General features: G+C 36.4%; 1 protein-coding gene across 21 annotated transcripts in view; it reads right to left on the bottom strand.

The window, feature by feature from the left end:
• PARD3 (par-3 family cell polarity regulator) overlaps positions 1–24,768 on the bottom strand; it is a 451,552-nt gene that overhangs the window by 208,439 nt on the left and 218,345 nt on the right. For 20 of the 21 annotated variants that reach the window (XM_039570296.1, XM_039570300.1, XM_039570307.1 and 17 more), the window contains 3 exons: positions 12,886–12,977; positions 9,895–9,978; positions 889–1,014 (listed from right to left, as the gene is read on the bottom strand). In XM_039570296.1, the coding sequence (XP_039426230.1) occupies positions 889–1,014; positions 9,895–9,978; positions 12,886–12,977 (302 nt within the window). The remainder of the gene's footprint in view (positions 1–888; positions 1,015–9,894; positions 9,979–12,885; positions 12,978–24,768) is intronic. The other variant, XM_039570236.1, reaches the window with a different exon arrangement.

The following is a 24,768-nucleotide window of genomic DNA, read 5'->3' as shown; positions in this document are numbered from 1 at the left end:
TAAGTCGCTAGTCTATCCGAATACAACATTAAGAAATAGGGAAAAATTGCTTAATCCTGTACAGACAGACACTGGGCTCAAGGTCATGATCCAAAGTATACAAAGTCAACAAGTCTCTTCACAGACTTTACAAATTGTGATTCAGAACCTTAGAACAAGCAGAGACAAGCTGCTTTCAACGATACAGTATAGGGTTATGTTTCAATTCAGGTTAGAGTCAAATAAAACCACATTCCAAATATATATTAAGTATAAGATGATCAGAACAAATGATATTTGGCCCTCAGCATGTTACAGAGTTCAGAACAATATTATCATCCATGAAATCACTCATTATCTGCATACGTCTTTTCTACTCTTTTATTTCCCTTGTGTGTGAACTATAATCTAATTTCCCTCTTAAAAGTCTCTGATTCACCATTTAGAGATTCTACCAAGTCCAGACAACCACTAAGCAAATATTTATCTCTCAAACTTCTCCACGAAGTTTCTGCACATACAGTATCTTTAGTTCTAACACAAACAAAAAACCACATCTTTTTACAATGTTAAAAATACAGTCTTCAAGTTGTCCATTTATATTGAACATGGTGAATTGCAAGTATGCAAAAGTCATAGGGGAATTTCAAAAAAAACCAGCTTACCAATATAAGAAGCAAAAAATCTATCATGTACAAAACAAACAAGTATTGCATATACTCTAATGACAATAATTATCCTGATTTTTTTTTTTAATTTGGCTATATAAAAATACTGATGTCCCTTAGTGCACCTTTTCTTTATTAGAAAGGCAAGCTTAGAGGTTTTTTTTTTACCTTCCTCAAATTATTCCAAGGTGCAGTGTTAAAGATCAAATAATGCAATGTAATGTGTGGTAAGAACACTTACTGTTCAAATCTCCTGTTCCGCAGGTCTCCATCATTAATCCTGACAATACAATCATTCTCACGGAAAAGGTTTTCTTGTTCAGCTTTTCCACCCTTCTCCAGCCGCTTCACCAGCAGCCCCAGGGTTCTGGAACATTAAGATTACAAATTATTACAATCTGACTAATTTGCAACATAGAAAATCTTATTCATTTAATATTTTATCATAATCACTACAGAAACTGTATTTTAAACCATCTTTACCTTGAAGTAGGATACCACCATTTCAAATAGCCTCAAGAATTATCTGATTTATTATCCCTTTTCCATAAAACAGAAAGCCTAGGTGAGTCAAACAAGTCAAAATAAGAATGAACAGGCTTGTGTGTGTAATGATAGCGCATCCATTCTTGCAAAAGGCCAAGATTTCTGAGCAGCAAAGTCTCCAAGAACCACCACACATCAGAGAAAAGACATCTTTTCTGTTAGTTAACTGAAGCTGAATAGGTTCAACTTAAAACTCGAATTCCTGAATTAGCAGAGAATGCCACAGCCTTCACTACTCCTTCTGTACAAGTGAAACAAGATGGGGTCATCTCATGTAATAAGCAGCCTGTAATGAGGGGATGGATAGAGAATTCAAGAATTGCATGCAAACCAAATGCTTTTGGTTTTAAATCTTCACATTTCTTATTAAAAGAGAAAAGAGGAAATAAAAAATTTAAATGCTATTTTTAAATTCAGAATCTTAATTTAATTAGCTGAAGACAATTTCCATTTGATAGCCTCTGTGCAATGAACTAGTCCCCTCTGCCTCGTGCTTACTCACAGTGTCATCTTAAGGACATTTTTAGATAGAAAAGGTGAACAAATATTCAATCTGAAATTATGAAAAGGATCCTGAAGAATGGACTTCTGAGGTACTGGCAGGATGGTATGCAAAGTCAGTGATGTTTCTATACCTGAACTCTATACCTGAAGGAGGACTCAATCTTCAGGATTAATCTTGCATCGACACTGCACTTGATTTTTTTTTTTTTTAAAAAAGATGAGCTTTACACTGAAATCCCTCAGAATGTATCAGTGGGTCAAATTCACATCATCCAAGCCAACAGCATTACTTACTTCAGAATTCATTTCAAGGCATGGCATGGAAAATACTTGGTCATGTAGCAGGAATTGCAAGACTACACGTGTCTTTTAAGCAAAAAACTCTCAGTGATCACAGCACTTCCATTCACACATAATACCTCAAAGTAAATGAGCAGTCAGTGGTGCTTAAGAGGACTCCCCATGTGCTCAAAAGTTATATACGCACTTGAGCACTTCATCAAAGGGGTCAGAAAAGCAAAATTAACTTATTTCTTCCACTTTAAATTCTTCATTTACCAATTTATTGCCAGCATATGAAAAGAATACATTTTTTTTTACAGAACAGTCATACATTTTCTCCTACAAGGCAGGTGAAGGAGTAGGAGAAACGATCCTTGTGGTATTTCCATTTTGGAACCACCTAGAGATATTAAGATATGATGTTGAAAGGAGCTAAACATGTAAGCAAACTGTGAGGAGAAAAACAACATCAAGCATTCTGACAACACAAATCACCAACTGAAGCTTGAGTCAGACATTTGCATGACAAAAACTCTACAAGTCCACAACAGCGGCACACTAACCTAATGACCATGTTGTGCTCCATTTAGTGTTCTACAATTTTCTGATCATTATTAGGGTATGTAGTCACAGGAAGTAAAACAAAACAAACTTTAAAATATTGATTGAGTCCCTTTTTTCCTTCTGTTCACTAAAAAAGTTTTGAAGGCAATCTCAGATTTTTAAAACTGATAAATAAAGAAATTATAGAGGGTTTGATAGTTGCAACAAATAACCAAACTAACAGTTACATTATTAGTAAAAAGGAAAAATACTTGTATGCCTTCACTACATTATTTTTATCAGAATTATGGTTTTGAGACACAGAAAACTGATGTGTTAGGAAACAAGTCTGTGATTTTTTCACTTGTGAGTTGATGAATTTCTTTTGGGGAGACTGTCTTTGAGCCACAAAGTGAAGCTACTGAAGAGGACAACTCCAAATGGGGAAGAGATAGGCAAAGCAGATTTAAATAGGGAATGCTACATTTAAGAGAAAACCAACAAAATATTTGAGGGGGAGAGGAAGGAATTTTATCTACTCTTCCTTGTCTTTCACTTGATGCCCAACAGCTCCTTGATGCAGGTGTACTCCTCTGCAATGTCCAAAGACAATTCAGAATCTGGATATGCATGCAATGCTTGCACAAGGGCATACACAGTCACAACAACAGGTGTTTGGTTTATATGGTTAAATATCAAAACTATCGAAATATCAAAACAGTATCTACACAAAGTACAACAATCTAAGTTAATACAATGACAATGCCTACACAAAATAATGTGGTTATTTCATCCCAATGTCTCCATGTACTTATGGTAACAAAGTAATTGGTCTATCAATAGTTTCGACATTTTTCTTGAAATGTTGCTTTCTACTGCCTCACATTCTGAATTTATATTAAATTATTAATGCAAGATGCACCTTTATGCATGATTTGACATTTCTTAAATTTATTCCGCTTAGGCTCTCAAATCTAGTAAAAATATTACTAATCCTAACCAATAAGAAAATAATGTAACAGATAAACAAACTACCAGTCAAAATTGTAAATAATCTCATTAAACAAAGGCTACAAGTTCTGCTAATGCAAGACTGCTCATCTCTAACACAGCATATGGCGCTCGTGAGGATTTTGCTTTTTAACAAATGCTAGAGCTAGGTTAACCAAGCCATATAAAGCTAAAGTCACTGAGAGCAAATTCCAGGCTGGATGAACAGACTGAGTCAAACCTGAAACCAGGATCCTCACAGTGCCTTTTAATTAATTTAATTTTTTGTATAAACACATGGCACAAAAGATCCCTTTAGACACAATTCCAGAAACAACTTCCAGAATGGGGGTTTGCATAGCAGAGAAAACGAGAATTCCAGAAAATGTATGTTCTTCAAAAATTAACAAAAGCCTACCAATTTCCTACAGTATTTCTTCAGCATATTATGGTTAGATGTAAGAATGTGACTCTGAAAAAGACTTTATGTGAATTCATGTTTGTTGTTGCATCAGCTGGAGATAAACAGTAGACCTGATATTGCAAATACGCAGTAACCTAAAAACAAATTGGATTTTTTTTCCCTGCCATATGCCACCATCATTAATCATGCTAAGTAGAACTCTACTACAGCTTCAATATTATGTTTCCTACATTAGGAAGACATAAATTTTGAAAGCATCTAAACTCATCTAGTATAAAGTACTAAAGTTAGTATATACCTTTTTTTTGAGCACAACCAGGTAGCAAACAAATGTATGGGTGCATTTGAATTTGCTTAATTTTGTCCAGTTAAAGTAAGTCAACACAGTTTCTAACATAAATTTTTCCATTATAAATCTTTTAAACTCTTTTTCAAAAATGTGATTAAATACCATGTGAACTTTTGCAAAACACACTGCAAGTCTACAATCCTGTTGAAACAATAATTAGAACTAGAAATTTGGTACCTGTGCTGTTTTAGACTAACATTAGCTGACACGGGAACAGAACGGAAACTGCCAAAGCACAGAGCTCAATCTTTGTATTTGTTTTAAACAACTAATTGAGAATGTAAGCAGCTGAGATTATATTAGCATTTGCACCACTGTATTTCCACAAGGTTCATTACTCTAATTATACTATTAAAATAAACTCAGCTACATGTGTTAACATTTCAGTTCTCAGTATAAATTACAACTAATGATAAAACTGGAAATAAGCAGTGAATTTTTTATTGACATCTAAATCACCTGACTTAGTTGGGGTAGTTCGTGAAATGTGAACTCTCCACATGCCATCCAGATGTATGGAAATGATGATAATTTGTCTTAATAAAAACTGACAGTGTAAGTAAAAATAAAAACTGACATTGAGCATCTAGAATATGATTCGGCCATCATGGCCCCTTGTACATACACATTGAAGTTATTTATCTATTTACCTACAAGCTAACTGTAATGTAATCAAATCAGACAGAACAGAAAATATTCAATTTAGATGTTTACGTAAAGTCACTAAACATGAAAAGGCAAAAACTAGATTAAGGTACAAAAATAAGGATTGATTGAAAAGCTGATGTGCAGCAGTTTCATGCAATGAAAGATCTCTGAGAAGTTCTGCAAGAACATAAACACAGTATAAAATTCTTAGATTCAGAGGTCAGAGTAGGCAAATCAGCTTGTTTGTTCAAGTTAAATTATTGTGGCTACTCAATACTAAATTGCACATAAACTTCTTTACCCAATATTGATATCACAGCACTGCTGTGGAGGCATTTAAATTTCATGCATGAAGCCCAGACCAGTTCCCAGTCTTTGGTAACCACTCCTCAGCTTTTCAGCTTGAGTAATACTTCAAATTATGCTTATAAAACTTTTTAAAGGCTGCGATCAGACAGTTTGAGTTCAGATACAAGAGTGAGTGAATGGTACATTCACTCCACAGAGAATTTTTTCCCCATACATATGTTTTTGAAAGCCACGGCTACCTTTGAGACTTAAAAGGCTGGAAATGCAGGAGCAGAATAAATGGAGAGGCAGACAGCACATACCTCCTACCTGATCAAACAGAATATGATCTGAGAGGCACCTTGAAGGCAATATTATGGACTCTCAGTATAGACAATGGCCATTAGATATTACTTAAGTTTTCTTTGTACCTTGAGTAAAAGACTAAAATTTTTACAGTGACACGAGATGATTTATAAACTCTAAAAAATGAAGGATATTTCCAATAAAAGGAAAAAAAAAAAAAAGAATAGAAAGAGTATAAAAAAATTTCAAACTTCTAGATGTCTAGTAAGGGTAATTAGGGTCTGTGTATGTTTTAATGCCCACCTTCATTTGAGGTTTTTCTTTCTTTTTAACAAAATCTGTTAGATTTGTCATTTAAACTGACAAAAATTCAGTCTCTTTTTTTCTTCCATTCTTCTGAGACTTCCTAATATTTTATGACATTTAGGATATATAACAAAAAACACAGATTAAATATTTTTAGCTGCAGGTTTTAGATGTACAGTTAATCATGGATTTTGTGGCATGCTTCAATAGGAAGACAAGCTGGCAGAGCTGTGCATACCTGTTTGTATCAAAGTAACATGTCTGATACTTATTAGTGGATGTTAATTGCGGTGTTTTCAGATGAATATCCAAATCCTTTTCGGTTCTGCTTTACTAAGTAGACCTCAGAGTAGTCTTGGGACTATGGGACTCTAACTTCCATATCATTATTCACAGAGATTTCTGATGTTCTCTCATATATTCCTTGTGTCAATTGAATCTCTTTCCAAAGACAGACATGGCAGGATTTTAGAAGAGCAGCTGGGGTATAGAGCTTGAGAAGATTTCAAAGGCTCTTAAAAGTAGAAGAGGCAATATAATGGTAAATTATGCTATAATTACTGTTGAGCTTGCAGAGAACTCAGTGCATCCCCAGTTAAACATCAACATAACATCCTGCATCAGCCACGCTGCTCAAATCCAGTTCTTAAGGGACTGTTTGCTCCTGTCTCCGAGCACCTAATAAGAAGGAAGAATTGCTGCTAAGGCAATTTTGCACAGATTTAGAATTTTCTTTCCTTTCACATTTTCCCCTCATTCATTTCCTCTTTGTTCTACTCTTACTTAAACACTTTGCTACTCGCATTCTCTTCTGTCCTTCATTCTACTTTCATTTTCATGCCTCCTATTCTGCTCAGTACTGCATCTACGCCATTTCAAAAATGTGCCAGCAGGTTTGCAAACAAAACTTTTATCCTTAAAAATGCAAAACCATAAGGTGATGAATATGTATACCCTCCTCTCTTTTGATAAGGTGAACAATGTCTGTTAACAAAAGCATAGGATCAAATAGGCCAATAAAGGAATGATAACATTTCTAGAGGCAAAACCAGAAGGATGATAAGGAAACATATACATAGAATAAAGTTTCACCATGTCTTTACAAATCAATAGTACTTTTCCCAGAGAAATACAGATTTATGTTTTTTTCTTCATTAAAAAAAATAGTCTCAGTTTTACTGGGAACAGAAATAATTGGTAGCATCTATACAGATATGCCAGAGACCTTTACAGATTTTGTTCCAGATCAAAAGCCAGTACTCAAGAGATACTTATTCCAAACCCTCAAAACACCATGAAAAAGTCAAGTATTTTCTCAATAGAAATAAAGAACATAGTTATGGCTCATAATTTTTAGAGGTTTGAAATGTTTCCTTGAGGAGGGATTTTTTGGTTTAGATTTTTTGGTGGGAGAATACTCCTGCTTATTGCATAGGGGAAAAAAGGTAAATTGCATAATGAGCTTTTACATTCTTTCAAGTATTGATTTAATAACCATTGCCTATTGAGTAACATTTTCAAAAGCAAAAGAAAGGAACTTACAAGAAAAGCGTAACTGGAACTGAACAGCAAGCAAATATAAAACAACTATGGGACAACGGACTAATCTACATGACACAGTAGATCTTTTCTTTTTGGACATCCCTCAAAGTCTTTACCCAGTCCTGTGTTTGGTTTCGTATACTTAGGTTCCTACTGAGCAGATTCCCTGCTCAGGTAAGTTAGTTGATTGTAGCAGGGAGAATTTTTTGCAGCCAGAGGAGGAACAAAGAGCAGCCCTGAGCTACAGTGAGAAATAAGTAAGAAGCAGAAGATCCCGGCCATGCATCTGCTCTCCCTCTCAATCTAGCAAAAGGAGAAACAAGCGTGTCTTATCTGCTCAAAAGTAGTGGGAAACCAGGAGGGGGAAGAAAAAACTAACCAAACCCCCACCAACTGCTTCCAACCTGAAGCTGGGTGTGTTCCTTTCTTTGCCCACACTGGAGGCAGCTGGAGATAATGTGCTTGTCCTCACTGAAAGCATGCAGAGGTGGGCATACAGACAGGAAAGCAGCAGCACAAGTGCTTAGAATCCATCCCAACCAATGAACTCTGCTTTTCTTTCACACCATGGGAGAAATGTTTTGGAAATATTCTAGATCCTCCCCAACTCTGCTCCTCTGCACCTTCAAAACATGGAACCAAGTGTCTCCCCTCTTCAGCAGATTATTTTGTGGATGGTCAAAAAAACTCAGCAATTACACATATCCTCCATTCTTCAATGAAGTGAGTTGAGTATTATGAAGAAAAAGATGATACATTTTAATATAAAAATTATTTCCCTTTTAATAGAATTTGCTTTTCTGGTATGTCCTGATTTGAAACATCTATATTTAAAACTGGCTTTCCTATAGTAAAACTTTATCATATAATTCTGCACGACAGTTAGAATTCTTTTTTAAAAATTATGTATTTTATTCCTGTGTTTATGGCTTTTTCATTGAAAATGGTCTCATTGTGTATAAACAGTTTAAGCTTTGCCTCAGACTTGACAACCACAGTAACAGTTTGGAAGCAAATTTTACTTGAGTTAAAATTCTTATTCAAAATGTCAAAATATATATTTTAACATCAGTTTTATTAAACAAGTACTTAGTAGGCAGCCAACATTCTTAAACTGATCTTTTCCTTGGCCTTCACACTGTCTAAATCCCAGATAACAGTGTGAACATTTCAACCATTTCTAACTCTATGGGATTTACTTCTGAGTTCTGTTTGAAGTACTGTTCACTCATGCTCACACTGAATTTACTGAATTTCAGATTATGAAGAGAAGAATTCATCACTTAACAGAAGCTTGCTCTTAATACTTGTAGTCTCCAGAAAAAGTAGCCTTAAAGTAAAAAAAAAAATTACATTTTCTCATAATACTTGTCAATATGACCTTGAAAGAACTGGGTTTTAAGTAACAACTGCAAATAAAGCTCTTATACTGTGTTTAAAATCCCATTAAGATATTAGGTATAGAAGGAAAAATACCTAAAATACTCCTGTATTTCTGAAAATATCATAGTAATATTTGAGAGATACACTTGTATAGCAAGTTAGTTTTGTTATTTTGTCAGTTTTTAATTACAAAAATGAATTTGATACTGGGACAACAGACATGAGAACATAACACCCCTTTCCATGTGCAAAACTACTTTTAAGATATATATTTGTTCCCCTTTTCCTTAAAGACAAAAAATACAGTGTATACTTAGAATATGCAACACCAAAATGAAATCTGCATATATTGCCGAAGAATTATCATTTTTCAAGGTACTCAAAATTTTCAAATCCACCAGTAATTAATACAAAAGTTTAGCTTTTTTTTCTGAGATTATCTTAATGACCCTAAACACTAAAAGTCTACATTAGGAAAGGAAACATTAGAGGTCATGTATTCTGTTTATTAATAACATCCCCCACATTGTATTTTCTAATGTAAACTACGTTCTCTACGCATTTGGGGTTTTTTTTCCTGTACAATCAAACTTCAGGAGTTTCATCCTGTAAAATAGGTTCATTTTCCCCCAAACCAGAATGTTTCAACTGGTTTTGCTACTTCATTTTAACCCCAACAGATGGGACAACATGAAATTTTGAATGTGTGGTGATTGTTTTCCCCCCCTCTCTAAACAAGCACAAGCGTAGGATGCCTCTGGTTTAGACCTCCCTGTTATTTGGAAACTTGTGGCTTTAAAAAGTCAGCAAGGAAATGTTGCACTAATATGCACCTGAACTAAGGCAGAAGTTTATAAATTTCAGGAGTCCAAAAGGAAATATCTTTATCCTTCAATTTCCCCTGCGATTACAACACACATTTCTAACTTCTTTTTAGCAGAGCCTTTGAACTATAGAGTCCATTCCAAGCACAGAGTCAGTAAACTTGCATTTCTTCCTTTCTTAATCAGTGAGACTGCCTCTTGAAAAATAGACAATATTCTACAGAGGGCAAAGGCACACAATACAAAAATTAACACAACCAAGTTAAAGCACAGCAAATTACAATGTTAATAAAATCCTACACGATACGTTACCTTCCGCCTCGGGCACTGAAAGGCACTACATGGATTCCCAAAGGCCCGCCGTCATTGGAGACTTCGACGAGCTTTACCATATCACTGTGAGACAATGACGAATGAGGGAATATGAACATGTACCGTGAAGGAACCGAAAAACCCCACACAAACATACATAGAAAAACAAAACCATTCCAGAAACCAAGCCATGGTGATGAAGGCATTGTTGAATACTACGTACCTGAAGATTAATCTGATGGCATGAAAGGAGATCAATCATCAAAAATAGTTCAATTAATAGAACCAACAGAAATCAAAGAATTTTTTTTAAAACTTAGCTGGATACATAAAAATAGGTCTCACCATCATCACTGTATGCATACTGCTTTATTTCTTTCTTATTCTAAAGTTAAACTGACCATTGAGCAGAAATACCTTAAATGCCACACACAGTTTTTTCTCAGAAGCCTAAAAGCTCGTCATAGCACTAGCATGCTTTACTTTTTTATCTTAGAGTCAATGCTAAATTTTAACATTAGCTTTCTCATAATCAAATGAGAATTATTAAACTTTTAATTGGCTGAATCCTTCTAGTTTTAAAACACATTAATCTGTTTTATTGTAATTCCATTTCTTTTACTGGAAGATTCCTGCTTCTCCTTACTAAGCAAAGTTTCCAAAGTAAGATTTAACTGTAACATTCAAAACCAACCAGACGTCCCCTGAAGCAACCATGCATCTAGTTTTCAATTATAATTTTTGCTGTAGTGAGGAAAAAAGCAGAAGAAGAAAATACAGGTTCAGAAAGAGACATGCAAAAATTGTAGAAATAGATTTAGACCAAATCTATTAATGCATTTGAAACATGCCCATATCTAGAAAGGTGGAATACAGCCCATGAACCATAAAGAGCTATAAATACACAAATGAGAAAATAATATACGAAGGCCGAACTTCTCAGTAAAACTGGAAGTGAGAAATCTGAACAGAAGCCACAATCTAAATTTGTGGCTTATGCCTCTCTCTAGTATTACATACTTTTTCCATATTTCCTGGCACTATATATATACACACACAGACCTTTGAAAAGCTTATTCCTCACAAACGTACAAATAAAATTTAATCTCGAAATGGAGCAAAGAGCAAGACAAATGCCCTGTGATAGCAGTAAAAGATTTTCTACTTCCTTCAATAAGCTCTTGATCATATGGTGGCCCATCATGAAAGCTTGCAGCTCTTTATCTGGAGTTTGAGAATACCCAGACCACATATGGCTGGGAAGTCAACACAAATTCTGCGTTACACTTTGTTTTACATTTCTTCTACATTAAAGTTTTTTAATATATTTTTAAGGTAGCCTTTACATTCGCTGTAATCGGTGTCTGGATTTTTACCTTGATTTTTAAACAACACAAAACACCAAAAATATGTTATTCTTCAGACCTGGACCAATGTTTAAAGACTGAGATCAGTACAGCATTTCATACTGTTCCCTGTGCAGTTTCTGTATAGGCTGACTTCATTTCCTTCTCACTGTATGTTAAGGCTAAGTTTTCATTAACTAGTGTGAAAGCAGCTCACAGGATTTGAGGTGATCAAATGATCCTCTGATCTCCAAAGGGAACTCTAAAAGACATTGTTTGCTATTGGTAGGCCTGTGATTCTCTATGATTAACTTTTTTCTGACTCTGCTATTAGCTTAGAAGAAAATTAAGGGCTAAGAAAGAGAACAAATGAAAATCTTTGTGATTCACCTGGAACTGCGTAAGTGGAAACACAGCTTAAATTTTAAAAAAACCCAACCACTTAGTTTTCATATCCAGTGTACACCATTTAGCTTGTTCCAGTGCTTGAGTCGGTCATTTTTCATTTGTTCAAAATGCACATTTAACATCTTTGCACTCATTTTTCTTATACTTTTTCTTTAAAAAAAAAAAAGTCATCTCTTCCAAATTCAAATGTTAAATTCTGTAAAACAGTAAACAAGAGGAAATGATTGCTTCCTAAGAGAGATTCTTTCAATCTGGCTTCCTGATTTTCTCAGAAGTTTGGGCCAACTGCTTGAAACAAACATGCAAAGAAGTATGAGATCAAAACAAAACATAAATGAAGTAGCATATGATGAGAAGTCAATAAGTTACTTTAAAGCAACACCAGGAAGCATTAAATTTGACAGAAGTTCTGCAAATTCTATTTAGGAAACAGCATTTGGAATTTACGATGTAACAGATTTGTAAATGGAACCAAGTAAAACACACGTTCTATTGCCTAATAGATGTCACCATGATCTTTAGCTAACATTTAAACCCTCTGTACCTAATGCATAATTTAATTCAAAAATAACAGGAGCAGAAGATTTAACTTTATTTAAAATTTACGTTCAGCAATTTAAAAGATTTAATTTAAGGCTAGAAGGAATATTTTCTCATTAATTCCATAGCAAGGTATGGATCAGTTCTTTTCAATGAAATGCAAAAGGTCAAGTTTGCTGTATCTTTTGATGACATAAAATATCATTTAGTGATTGTCTTTTTAAATTAGGTGGAGCTAACAAAACACCAGTTTTGATCCATTCACAAAGTATGAGGCTTTTGACCACACAGCTTGTGACCCCCACACATCTTCCAAGAGACTGTGAACCAGTGATTGGAATTAAGATTTTCCCCTTTGAAATTCCTGCCTGTTGATCTATTTGTACTAGCACTGGCCCTATTCCTTCTGTCAAGTTTTCAAAGTTCCATCAAATAAGCATCTTCCTTGAGGCAGAAAATCTACTGTAGCATCAGCACTTATAAATGTCAAGTTTTCAATGTTCATCTTTAACACAGGCATTTTAAACTGTTTAAAATCTATTTTTAAAAGGTCCTTGTTTAAAACCAAAATGATATGACCTAAAAAAGATTACCCCACTTTCTTAAGAGCAGAATCACTCATATTGCTCTGAGTACTGTGCCAGTCTGTGTTCAATCTTAAGACTTGTTAAAACAATATATTCTGCTAGTAACTTACTCCAGGGAAAAATTGGTAGCGTTCTCCAAACCAGTGTCCGCATGTCCAACAGGCTCAACTCTGCTGTTGTCCTCCTCTGTTTGATCTTCATCCTAGATATTAAAAGAAAAGAAATTATTTAAACCTGCATTTAATTTTATTAACTCATTTTAGTAACGAGATTTTACCACCCTCAGATTATTGGGGTTACCACATATGCAGTGAAAATGTTATGCTTCCACAAGTACAAAAATCTTTCCTCTTCTGTCTGAAACTGTTCTAAATTGGTTTTCGTCACTTTATGCATTTTTGCAATGGTATTTATAGTTTCACCGGTGTTATATCATAATTTTACTACAGTTATAAAAGCAATGCTACAGAAACTATCACAGTCAGCATTTTTTTAAAAGGTTGACAAGCAAAAGCAAAAAATCAGCTGATGGTCAGCAGTGTTTGGGGAAACTCCTCCCAGGTTCTCCCTGGGCAGGTTACTGAGGGCTTGACTGAACACACAAGGCTGATCGCTGAGGCTCATCTGCAAAGACTTAAAAACAGTAAAAGAAAATGCAGCTTCTGTAATTCCATAAAGTACCAAGAGCTCTTTAAACATTTTATCGAAACCTTTATTAATAGTGTGCCAGAAAAGGCTCACATCAAAGAGTTACGCAAGGCTCTAATGCTAACCAATTGATTTAATTTTTAATTTCACTTTCCAAAAAGTACATACATTATTCACCAAACGTATAACTTCAATGTCAAAGTTGTGAATGCTGTATTTTCAAATTTAGATCAGGGACTTCCATTAAGAAGATTTAAACCCATTCTTATATGTATGTTAATTATTAGAAGCTTATACTTTTAAATACCCATGTAATCAAACAGAAAATATTACAAAGTGTGAGCAGTAGGTTTCAAACACAGACAGACTCTAGAGTCAGAGCCATCAGGTCAGCAAAATAATACGTGATAGCTTATGAGTTTAGCACACAGAGTCAGACAACTTATTAAAGTATTGAAGAGATGTTAAAGGCAGGCAGAGACATCTGGTAATGTCCAACTGACATTTCCACAGGGAATCTGCAAAAGCAGGAGGCTGGATGCATCAGGCTTCCACGGGCTGTGGATATGCCTTGTGCGCCCAGGAAAGCAGCACACTGTGTGAGGCCAAGCTACTGGGAAGATTGATGATCCTGTGTCTCGAGAGGTGTTAATATGCACTTCCTCGTCATTTTCTCTGTTAAGCACAAGGTAAGTAATAACCAGCATCTTGAACCTGCCTAGAACTGGGTATTTACTGATTTCAGTTGAAGTTCTATATGTACCACTACAACAAATTTTAAAATTAAATAAATACTCAAATCTCCATGACTCCATGAATTCAAAAGTCACATGCAAAAAGGTTTATAAAGGAAAATCAGAACATTTGGAGTTGTTTCATACTGGAAAGAGGCATTCCACCTTGTTTCATACAGCAGCTTGCAAATCACTGTTGCCATGGGTTTCCTGTTTGAAGTTAGGGACACTGGTGGTTGTAGAAACTTTGTATTTTTATCGCACTGAAGCTATTACTAGTCTAAACAGAACTCTTCATCAGAGTTGCTGATGAAATCTAATTTTGAATCTCACTTATGGCAAAAGGTCATCACAGATGAACATGACTTTGTTAATACAATGTTTTTTTGGAAATTTTTCATGTGTGGTTTTTCCAAGCAAACATACAAGAAGTATATATACATGGAAGAAGAGACTGAAATAACATCCTATCTATTTGTAGATATGCCTCTGCTAAAAAATAAATGTCTGGCTTTATGCTGTGTCATTTTAGCAGACATCTATGTATGTGCAACCTAAGCATCATTCATTTAGTAACACTTGGGTCCTACACTTCACCAATTTTTAGCCCCACAAGCTTTTCTCTTCACAGACTACTTTAAGTCTGTAAACAAAACTCCCCTTGCCCCAGTCAGTGTTTGCAGCAGTCCTTTGGGCTTGCTCTTGATAGAACTGCCTTCAGTGCCCTCCTGGGACACAGCCCCCTGTGCAATACTTGAGCTAAATCCTTGTACAAAACCTTCTTTCCACCCTTCCCAGCCCTGAGGGTATCTTTGACCTTGTTCCCACCACCTCCTGTCTGGTCAGACCTAGGCCTCTCAACTTATTGGACATTCTGTTTCCTTTCTGTCGTGGGTTAGCAAGCATAGTCCCGGAAGGGATGTTCTTGCAAAGGGGTGCTCACAGCTTCCTCTGTGACCTGACAGAACCTATCAGCTGGCCAGTTTGAATAGGGACAATTCTTTAAGCCACTTAAAGTTGTGACCGCCTCTGTAATCCACACTTAAGAATAGGAAACTCAGAGGCAGATTCTCTCTGTCTCATTTCCGGTGCTGGGACAGGTGGCTGTGGGTCCCATGTGGGGGCCAGCGGGCCCAGCCCAGGCCCCGCTCGGGCCAGGCTGGGCCAGGCCACGGCCGTCCTGGAGCTGATGGGCCCTGTTCCACCTGCAGACCCCCCCACCCCCCCCCCCCCACCCCAGCAGGGCTGTGGGCAGCCGGAGCGGATCAGCTCCCCCTCTCCAGTTCAGCCAAGATTCAGCTGAAACTGCACCAGTGTCCGGCAGAGGTCATGTGACCAACAGCGATAAGCAAAATTCCAGCTGCAAGGCCTAGGTGAGATTAACCTTTTTAGTGCTGTGAAGAGCTGAAAACCTGAGGGAAGAAAAAGAGGAGATGCTTAAAGCTGAAATTCTGTTGTAAAGCTATGATATATCAGAGTACCCGTTGTAATTTCATGAAGGCAGGGGGGTGGAGCGTTCAACTTGTACTTGCGAGCAAAAGCACCTGCGCTGAGATAGGCAGATGCTGACACAGCTGTAATTTCATGAGAGGTTTCAACAGGGAGAGATGGAAGCGATGAGGACTTTTGCTCCAAATGGAAAAGGAGAAAACCTCAGTTCCTAGAGATGCTCCCAGAGATAGTCCTAGAGATGAAGATGAGGAAGACCCTTTGCTCCCAGGGAAGGAGGAGGGCCTCTGTTCTTGGAGATGAAATGCTCCCAGAGATGGGTGAAGAGAACTTTTGTTTCTGAATGGCTCAACCTTAAAATTTTACCTCAGTAATTTCAAGAGTGGACCCTCGAAAGCAGTTGTGGGAGAAGCTGCAAGTCGGGGGAAGGGACTCACATGTGAGCAGAGAACCAACCCGGGTGGCTGGCTCGTTGTGATAATGTTTTCATAGCATGGGAAGAGAGACTCCTCTTCCTAAATGGACTGAAAAAGGTTATTATGGAAGTGGTAAACAGACTGAACATCTGAAGGGCTGTCTTTTTACATTGTCACTGGGAGAAGGGAGAAAGGTGGGGGGAGGAGAAGAGTTCTGAAGGTGTGGTATGATTTCTTTTTTCCTCTTTTAGGTCTGTTAATAAACTTCTTTATATTCTTTCAAGTTTGGTGCCTGCTGTGCGTTTCTCCTAACTCTTATCTCACAGAAGGTAAACAGTAATGAGTATTTTGGACCAAACCACTACACTTTCTTTCTGTCCCACCTGGTGGTCCAGAGGTTTTTTCTGCCAAGGAGAGGAGCATCCCTATGCCTGACCTCAAGTGCAGCCAGGTCAAAGCAAACAGCCAACTTAGCTGCCTCCTGCCTATATGCACCTTTCAATATTGGGGTATAACAAATCAGAAACTGCAAATCAAAAGCTATGTAAAACAGATGCTCTCTGGCACCATCACATCTACATTTTGTGGCTTTTGTATCGAGAATCATAAACACAGCAAGTTTTGGAACCACACTGACTGTCAGTTATCCAAGCAATTAATAACCAGCAGCTCCTACACGCCTCTGTCTGGCTTTTCCTGGACAGCAGACAGATCTATATCAGAAACATGCATGTGCCCATAAATAGGTGCTTAGAGCAGGAATCATAATCCCAATGAAAGGGCTACTGCCATAATCAACAGATGTATGATGTTCCATTTTAAAAAACTTTAATATTACAGTAATCAGACTCTCTTTTCTTCTCAAAATAACACAGATTTTGATTTACACTGAAGTGAACGGAGAGAAAAATTGGACACCTGCAGAGGGATTTGACTTAAAATTCTGATTTACTATGAAAAGTAACTAACTAGCTGTGCAAATCTTTGCATCAAGCAATTATTTCTTTATTTGGAAAGCAGTTTTCTTCTGAAAGGCAAATTTGACCTGGATGAGGTAAACAAGGAAAAGGACATTTAACAGAACAAGCAAGAAAGTTTCTGTAAACCCACATGGATATTACTGCAGATATTTCTCAGAAATAACTGATTTGAGCAAGCTCCCAAAATTGTAAGGTTTCTTTGCTCTATATAAAAGCACTGATATCTGCTATATCAAAAGATACAGTTTTTAATGTACAGCTACTAAAGACACAGTATGGTTTTTTCCAAAATTGAAAAAAGAATAATTTAAAAATAATTTCCTCTTTACAGCACTAAGGAAAATTTAAAGCACCTCTTCCAATGTACATCTCTATATCTTGATGTGCTCGGTGTAAAATTTCCCACTGTTCTAAAAATAAATAAAAAAAATTTCTAAGTTCTGTAATAAAATTAATGACTCAAAACCTGAAAAATTATTTTAACTGCTCAAAATGGACTATTTGTGCTAACAGTTCTACATATAAAGGTCCATTTCACAGCTCACCTGCACAGTGTTAATGAAATACATATGAAAAGTTGCCAATTGGGTTTTTATTTTTGAAGACAATCTCTCTATCACCACCTAGGATTACAAAATCTGCAGAGTTAAGAAATGTCAGCAGTACTCTTGCCAACTGAACCTTATCCAATATATATGAACTCAAACAGATCTTTTAATTACATTTTCTCAGAAAATTCCAGAGTGAAATATGCCTAGTGTTATTTCCAAAGCTCAAAACCAGCCACACTTTCCCTGTCTTACTGGAAATTTTAACTTCCATTACCAAAATATTAGCTCCTGCCTCTGATTAATCCACAACATCATCTTCAAAGAAGCTCTCTGCCACTCATCACTGCTGTTCAATAAACTTTTCATGAAACAAAACACAAATAGAAATTCACATTCCCTTGTATTTTGACAATTTTCTACCGAAAACTCAGTTGCAGCCAGGGAGTCTGAGTATGAAATTCCTACATCTTTCATTTGTGCAGCCTTTGTTTCTAGGTGCCTGATCTGAGAGAGTGAGGATCATGGTCTGCTTCAGGCAGACACAATGGGAAGTGGGCTCTGAAGGCCTGTAAGGGTTATGTATAAATCTATCTTCTCTGAACACTTAATCCCATCTCTTAATTCAACAGCAATATCTCCATTCTACCAATAACTGGGAAAATAAAAGCAGAAGTAAAGATGTTTGGTTTGGGTGGTTTGGTTGGTTTTTTTCAGTTCAGGGAGGCATAATAATTGTTTCATTATTGTTCAGAAAGTGATATTTTAGTGATAATGACTGTAAAAAGACAGTAAACTCTGCTTTCAAATCACTTGAGAACTCTTTGGCAAGGTGTGCTCCACTGACCACCAGTACACCTATAATGTAAACAGCAACTCTCTTGTGCATTGAATTTCAGCTGGAAGAGTCCTCTAAGATCATGTCGAACCATTAACCCAGAACTGCCAGTCTGCAGTATATGTGCTCCAAGATGAAAGAACTGATTGTGGAAACAGATTTAGATACACTGAAATGTACCTGCACAAGGGCAGGATAGGCCTTGTCTGTCTGGGCCTCCTTTACAGTTTTTGTGCATTTTCCCAACTCCTAAAGAAACTGGCAAGATGAGCCATAATGATTAGGAAAGCATTGATATGTCACTATTGCTGTAGTAATCATCTTTACAAAGTAACTTTTTAAAGTAATTTTTCCTAGGAATTATTGCTTTTATCACACTCATCCGAAGGAAATAAGAGGTCAATACTGTTTGCATATTTTAATATGATGAAAGGACTACTTGCATGGACATAAAGCTGTTTGCCTGCTGAGCTGGCAGTTTGCAAGAAGCCAAACTTTTCTGGAAGTCTTGCAGTGCCCAGACTTCAATGAAATGAAAAGCAAAGAGAGAAGTTTATTTCTTGGCATTTTGCAATTTCTCCTAGTTCCTCCTTCAAGAATGTGACTAACTTAAATTTTAGATATTATTGAGCTGATATAACACTGATGCAATGTGATAACATTATTTCTGTATCTTTTATTAATACCATATATGAGTATGGTATTCAGTCAGCTCAGTCCCTCAGTAATGGCTGTGTGGCCTGAGACCCAGCTGGAGACAGCACTGCCTCAGTGAGCATCACAAGTGAGAGTCACTTTCCCATGGAGCATCACACACCAGGCTGTTTGCTTTCTAGCATTTAATTTTTTTAAATTTTAGCACAGTGAGTGTAAGTAAGTCCTGTAAATAGCAAACTGAAAGGCTCAGTATCTAACACCCAACAGGTGCTTTAGCGTTTACTGTAGAAAAGGACAGATTATCAATAATGACAAGCTCCAGAAAATATTTTTTTCCTCAGCCAAGACACAAATAAAATAAAGCTTACGCTATTAAAATATGCCCCTCCCTTCATGCTTCCCCCTTTAGTCTCTTGTACTTCTCTGTAATGATTATGGAAGGAGAGACATATTCACTATTAGTCTCCTGGCAGCTGTGCTTCATAAATGTTTGTTTGGTCTTGCAACATAAAGTAGGTTCTCTCTCTCTCTGTATGATCAGACTTGATAGGAAACAGCTCCTAAGAGACCTATTTTCTTGTGTCTTAACTAGCACAAATACACCAGCATCAGGCTTTTGTGCTAATGTTCTCACTTTGTGATTAACCGGCCAAATCTCCAGAGAATGGCAATTTTCAATCAAATCTGAAGAGCAGTTACAAAGACAACATGGGGAAAACCCAAAAAATATTGAATACAAAAAATAAGCTATGTTCCCTCTTGAACATACATATATATGCACAAATAATTAGGTGAGAGCTTTGTGTAATTCACAATAGCCCTATACTTGGTGCACTGCCATTATCAGTAATCCAATGAGAGAGAAAATGTTCATGAAGTCATCATCCACTTAAAAAAAAAAGCAAAACAATTATTTAATCTTATATATATATATACATATATATATACACACATATACAAGTTAACATTCTCTTTACATTTCAATAATCTCTATGTTATTCACATCCTTCTGCAGGATGGTCACCCTGCAATTGGAAATAACAATATTCACATAATTTTTATATGCCTCACTACTCTAAAATGAAATTTGCCTTGCTCAGTCAAATCAGTGAATAGATATCATATAGGCACAGAGAAGTACAGAATGGAAGGGATTTCTCAGGTCTCTGATGAATATCAAATTCATTCCCTGCTATCACAGGCAATCATCTCTTATTTTCCATTTATTAAACTGATCAAGCTGAGCCTTAAACCTGGTTGGCTTCATGATGGCACTATTTCTGTTGTGAAGTGCCTTAAAAGGAAATGTTTTAACAGATTTAAAGAGAGATTAATTTTATTTTCCTACTGTCCAAAAGGCAGAACACCAGAGAGCCAATGAATATCATTTGATACAACCTGCCTTTGGCAAACCCATATGACAATTCATTCAATTTTGAATAACTAGCATTTTTTCCTTCATAATGACTCTTCTCAAAACATGCATTAAAAACTTTGCAAAACTAATAACAGCTAAACAAGTCCTATGGTATCCCAGTTATTTTGTAGTGTGTATCAGTTTAGAGCTTCACTGAAGTCAGTGGTCTTTAGGGGCTCAACAGCTTGTGATGTATCACTGAAATGACACACATGTTCTGTAATGATTTGGTGGCACACACCTCTACCACACAGCAAGCCAGGCTGGTGGCAGGAGCACAACAAAAATACTGCTTGGCCATGTAGCAGAGCTTCCCCTAAAAAGATTTTTACTAGATTATGCTGCAGTTAATTGTTTTTACAGTAGGCACTGCAGACTGCACCGAAAAGTACAAGAGCCTTTTAAGAGCTTTAGTAGGTTAGGCAAAAGGTTTTCTTGCTAGTGAATTTAACTTGAGACATTTTGCTGCTTCTGCTTCTTCACAGTAAAGAAAATCTTGTGCATGTCCTTACAGTAGTAGCTTATCAACGAACAGCAAGAAATTCATTAAATTCAAGGGGGTTTTTTGTTGTTGATAGAACGTGCTTCCTAATTAATGCATCTGAATACTCTATGCCTACCAGCAGAGAAAAGAATATTGAGGAAAAGGGAAAAAAATTATTAACCAAAAATTGCAAACACTCATGCAACTTCGCAACCCCATACAAGGAAAACAGCACAAAATGGGATCTGACAGAGAAAAAGCCCACAGTAACGTCTAAAGCACCACTGATTCTCAAGCATTTCACAGTGTGTATCGTAATTGTATTTCACAGATTGTATTTGCTGTTTGATTGAAAACTACAGCATTTGTTTTCCTCAGACTAAGGTGATGCCACTCTGGATTGTTTCCATGACTTCTCCAGGACCACTGACAGTCCAGGGTGGGAGGCAGAGGGAGATGTGCTGCAAAGCAATAGCTACCAGAACAAATCCATCTAGGTTCCTATACAGATGGCAAGTATCAAATGAATAACAAAAATATGTAGCTGTTCCCACCAGATCATATTTAAGAGACATTTCAAAGAAGAGTCAAGTATTACTGGAGCAAAAAACTATTTTTGCGGTCATTTTGCAACAGGTCTAAGTCCACATATAATATGCACCACTGTAACACTCATAGCACACTACAAAATAATATAAAGGTGACAGAAGAGTGCCCTAAGTTTCTGTTCACTGACAAATGGGTAAAGTGCTGCCAAATTGAACCTTAAAAAATACCTAGATGATATATTTATTATGTTAGAGACTTAAGATGAAGAAAATATTGGGTCCTTTCTAATTTCCTACACCGACATGTTATATGATAGTGGCAAAAATCACTCAAAAGTGCATTTCCCTATGAACATGTTGGGGACAATACTACATGTTTGCAAAGGCAAATGTAAGACTCTTGGATCTGACACTTTGAAAAGCAGAAATATTAAAATGGATCTGAAATGTCTCAGCAGTGGCTTAGGATGCTAAGCCACAAAATGCTTCTTGCTCAAAGATACCAGATGAGCTTCATCTCTTCCTTTTCTTAGCACCTAGTAACACCTGCAGTGCATAACCTGATTTTTAAACATTTTATGAGATGCTGAGTATATGAAGAACTACAAAACTCAAGGCATTTCATCACATAATGAATTTGTCAGACAGTTCATTTACAGAGCAACCGATAAGTAAAACCAACCACAGCTAACAGGAATAGCCAGAAAAGATTTGGCAGGACCAGACAAGGCTTCCTAGCATTTATAGTGCTGCCTGTTGGGGAGCCCAATAAAATTAATCCTTAAAACCAAATGTAATGATAAAATCAACCAAAAGATTAGATGCAACAATAAAGCACTAACCTCTCACGTGCTACATATTTGAAATATATAAAGCATGGATGTCACGCTTTTAGTATTAAGTGAAGCATCTAAAGAGCTTTCTGAAGATCTGATCAATAACAAATTATAGATGTGTCCATCGTATTACAAAAAGAAGTAACTCTCTCATAGACCCATGTACAACTACACCAAATTATCTCAAATTGATTCTTGCCTTAAAAATGGGTTTATTTTGTGTAACTGCCTAGTTACAGTCTTTATCCTGCTTTCTGTTTTTCCTCAGGATTCAAAACATATCTGTTTCAGAGGTGTAAGTCTGCTCTTTGTTTGTTTTACGTAAGGCTTATCTACAGAATATTTTCATGTTCAAATCTCTGAAATTTTATACTCTTCTCATATGATTCACAGACTGACATACAGACCACCAAGATCTGCCAGTGTAAAACAAATATTAGGGTTCATATTAAATACAGATTCAAAGTCTTACTTTGATGTCAGAATCATGGGAAGTATCTTTAAAGGAAATAGTTATCAGCTTTACTTGAAACAAGGCTACAATTATAGGTCAATGTATAATCAAATTCCCCTGCAAAGTTTAGCCCAAAGGCCAGGCCTGGTTATCATCTACCTTGCATAATGCAGGAATTGCCTCAATTACAGAGACATCCCCACATGGTGAACCAATATAAGTGTAGCACTTATATTGGAACAAACACGCTCTGGTTGATATCTTCGTATACTGTTTATTTTCCCTTTCATTGTGGTAACTGATACATACACTGCTCCTATACACCACCCCTTGCTAACTCATGTAATACCTGCACACAGAAAGAAAACTGCCCCTGCTTTGGTAAGAGGTGCTTCACTTGAATTTTTTCACAACAGGAGTGATTTTTACAAAATGAAGTCTAATTTTCTTTTAGCATTTGAGTTCTTCCTACTCCACAATGCTAGGGAATACAGTTCTGGGATTTCAGGACCAGCAGCATTCACTTGATATGAAGTTGATGTTTATGGAACTAAAAAAACCCCACAATATACTCCTAACTTGGATTCTTACTATGGCATCCAGGAAATAAATACATACACAGATAGAGAGAGAGAGAGAGAAAGAGAGAGAGAGAGATGATATAGATAGATATAGATATGCTTCTAAATAGACATATGTATTTAGAAGGCCACAACAACAAATACATTATTTTTTTCTTAAAGTAGGAAAAAAACAGATTACATGGCAGTGGTACAACTACATTGTGTTTGTTCTTTTCTGTTGAGTAGTCTAAAGTAGGTCAAGTTAGGCACATCCATTAGTTCTCCTATAAATAGATCCACACTGAATTCACCTGCTTGTAACTAATGTAGAGCAACAGAATTTCAAATACTTTTCCCTTTAATCTGACAAGTCAGTTTATTCTGTATACCGACACCAGGAAAAAAAAAAGTCATTAAGTCCTGCATGATTTTTAAAAGCCAAAAAAACCCCGGAAAACTATGGAAACATGAAATTGGGACACGCTTTCCCTGCAGAAAACCAAGTGTACATGCCTCCACCTCTAAGTTTAGGGATCTGAAAGACTTCTGCAGAGATGTATTATAGGTAAGTCACATACTTTCCCCTTGATATAAAGACAAAGGAAGGAGACAATTCTGTATTAATCACTTCATATTTTCCCTGTAACATTCCTGAATATATTATTATTCACCTCGCCTTTTCAAAGACCGTGATTTTCATCCTTCTGAGGATTTTTTTTTTTAAGATACAAAAAGCATTTCTTATTTAGCAACTTGAATTTGTCATTAGGCAATTTTCAAACAGGTCTCATAGCTCTTTTATCCTTATTCATTTCTTTTTTTCTTTTTTAATCTGAAATGGTCCCTTGTTGCTTGATATGCAGATCTGTATCAGCATGCAAGGATTTCACTAGCTTCAGCCAAGTACAGAACAGTTCAATCCCCTGGAGGACTGAACGTAAGAGTCAATTTAGAAGCAAGGTAAAAGTATAGCACTCTGCTCCCCACCACACAAAACATCATTTTACTCACACAGGCATCTTAATAACAAAATTCAGTTCTGGATATTTTTCTCAGCATGGCTCAGGAGTGTTCAGAAATTACATCAGAAAGATCACTGAAGACTTGGCTTTTTAAAAATTTGATTAAAATACCTGTTTTCCAATAGGGTAAAGTCTGTACAATGGTGGGAGTTTAAACTTAGGACATATTTTTGAGTTCTGTCTCATTTAGAAAATGTAACTTTTGTTTTCACATTACTGACAATCCCCCTGTTAATTTCACCCAAAGAACCATAAAAATCATGGAATGGTTCTGTTTGAAATGGTCCTTAAAGTTCATCTAATTAAAATCTCCTGTCATGGGCAGGAACACCTTCCACTAGATCAGGCTGCTCAGAATCTACTGTCCCCTGAAGACTTGCCCTGACTTTGAGGTGACAT

Source organism: Corvus cornix, chromosome 2 (assembly GCF_000738735.6).
Source record: "Corvus cornix cornix isolate S_Up_H32 chromosome 2, ASM73873v5, whole genome shotgun sequence".
NCBI classification, from domain to species: domain Eukaryota; kingdom Metazoa; phylum Chordata; class Aves; order Passeriformes; family Corvidae; genus Corvus; species Corvus cornix.
Note: the sequence above shows the minus strand (reverse complement) of the source record. Positions and strands in the feature narration are given on the sequence as shown.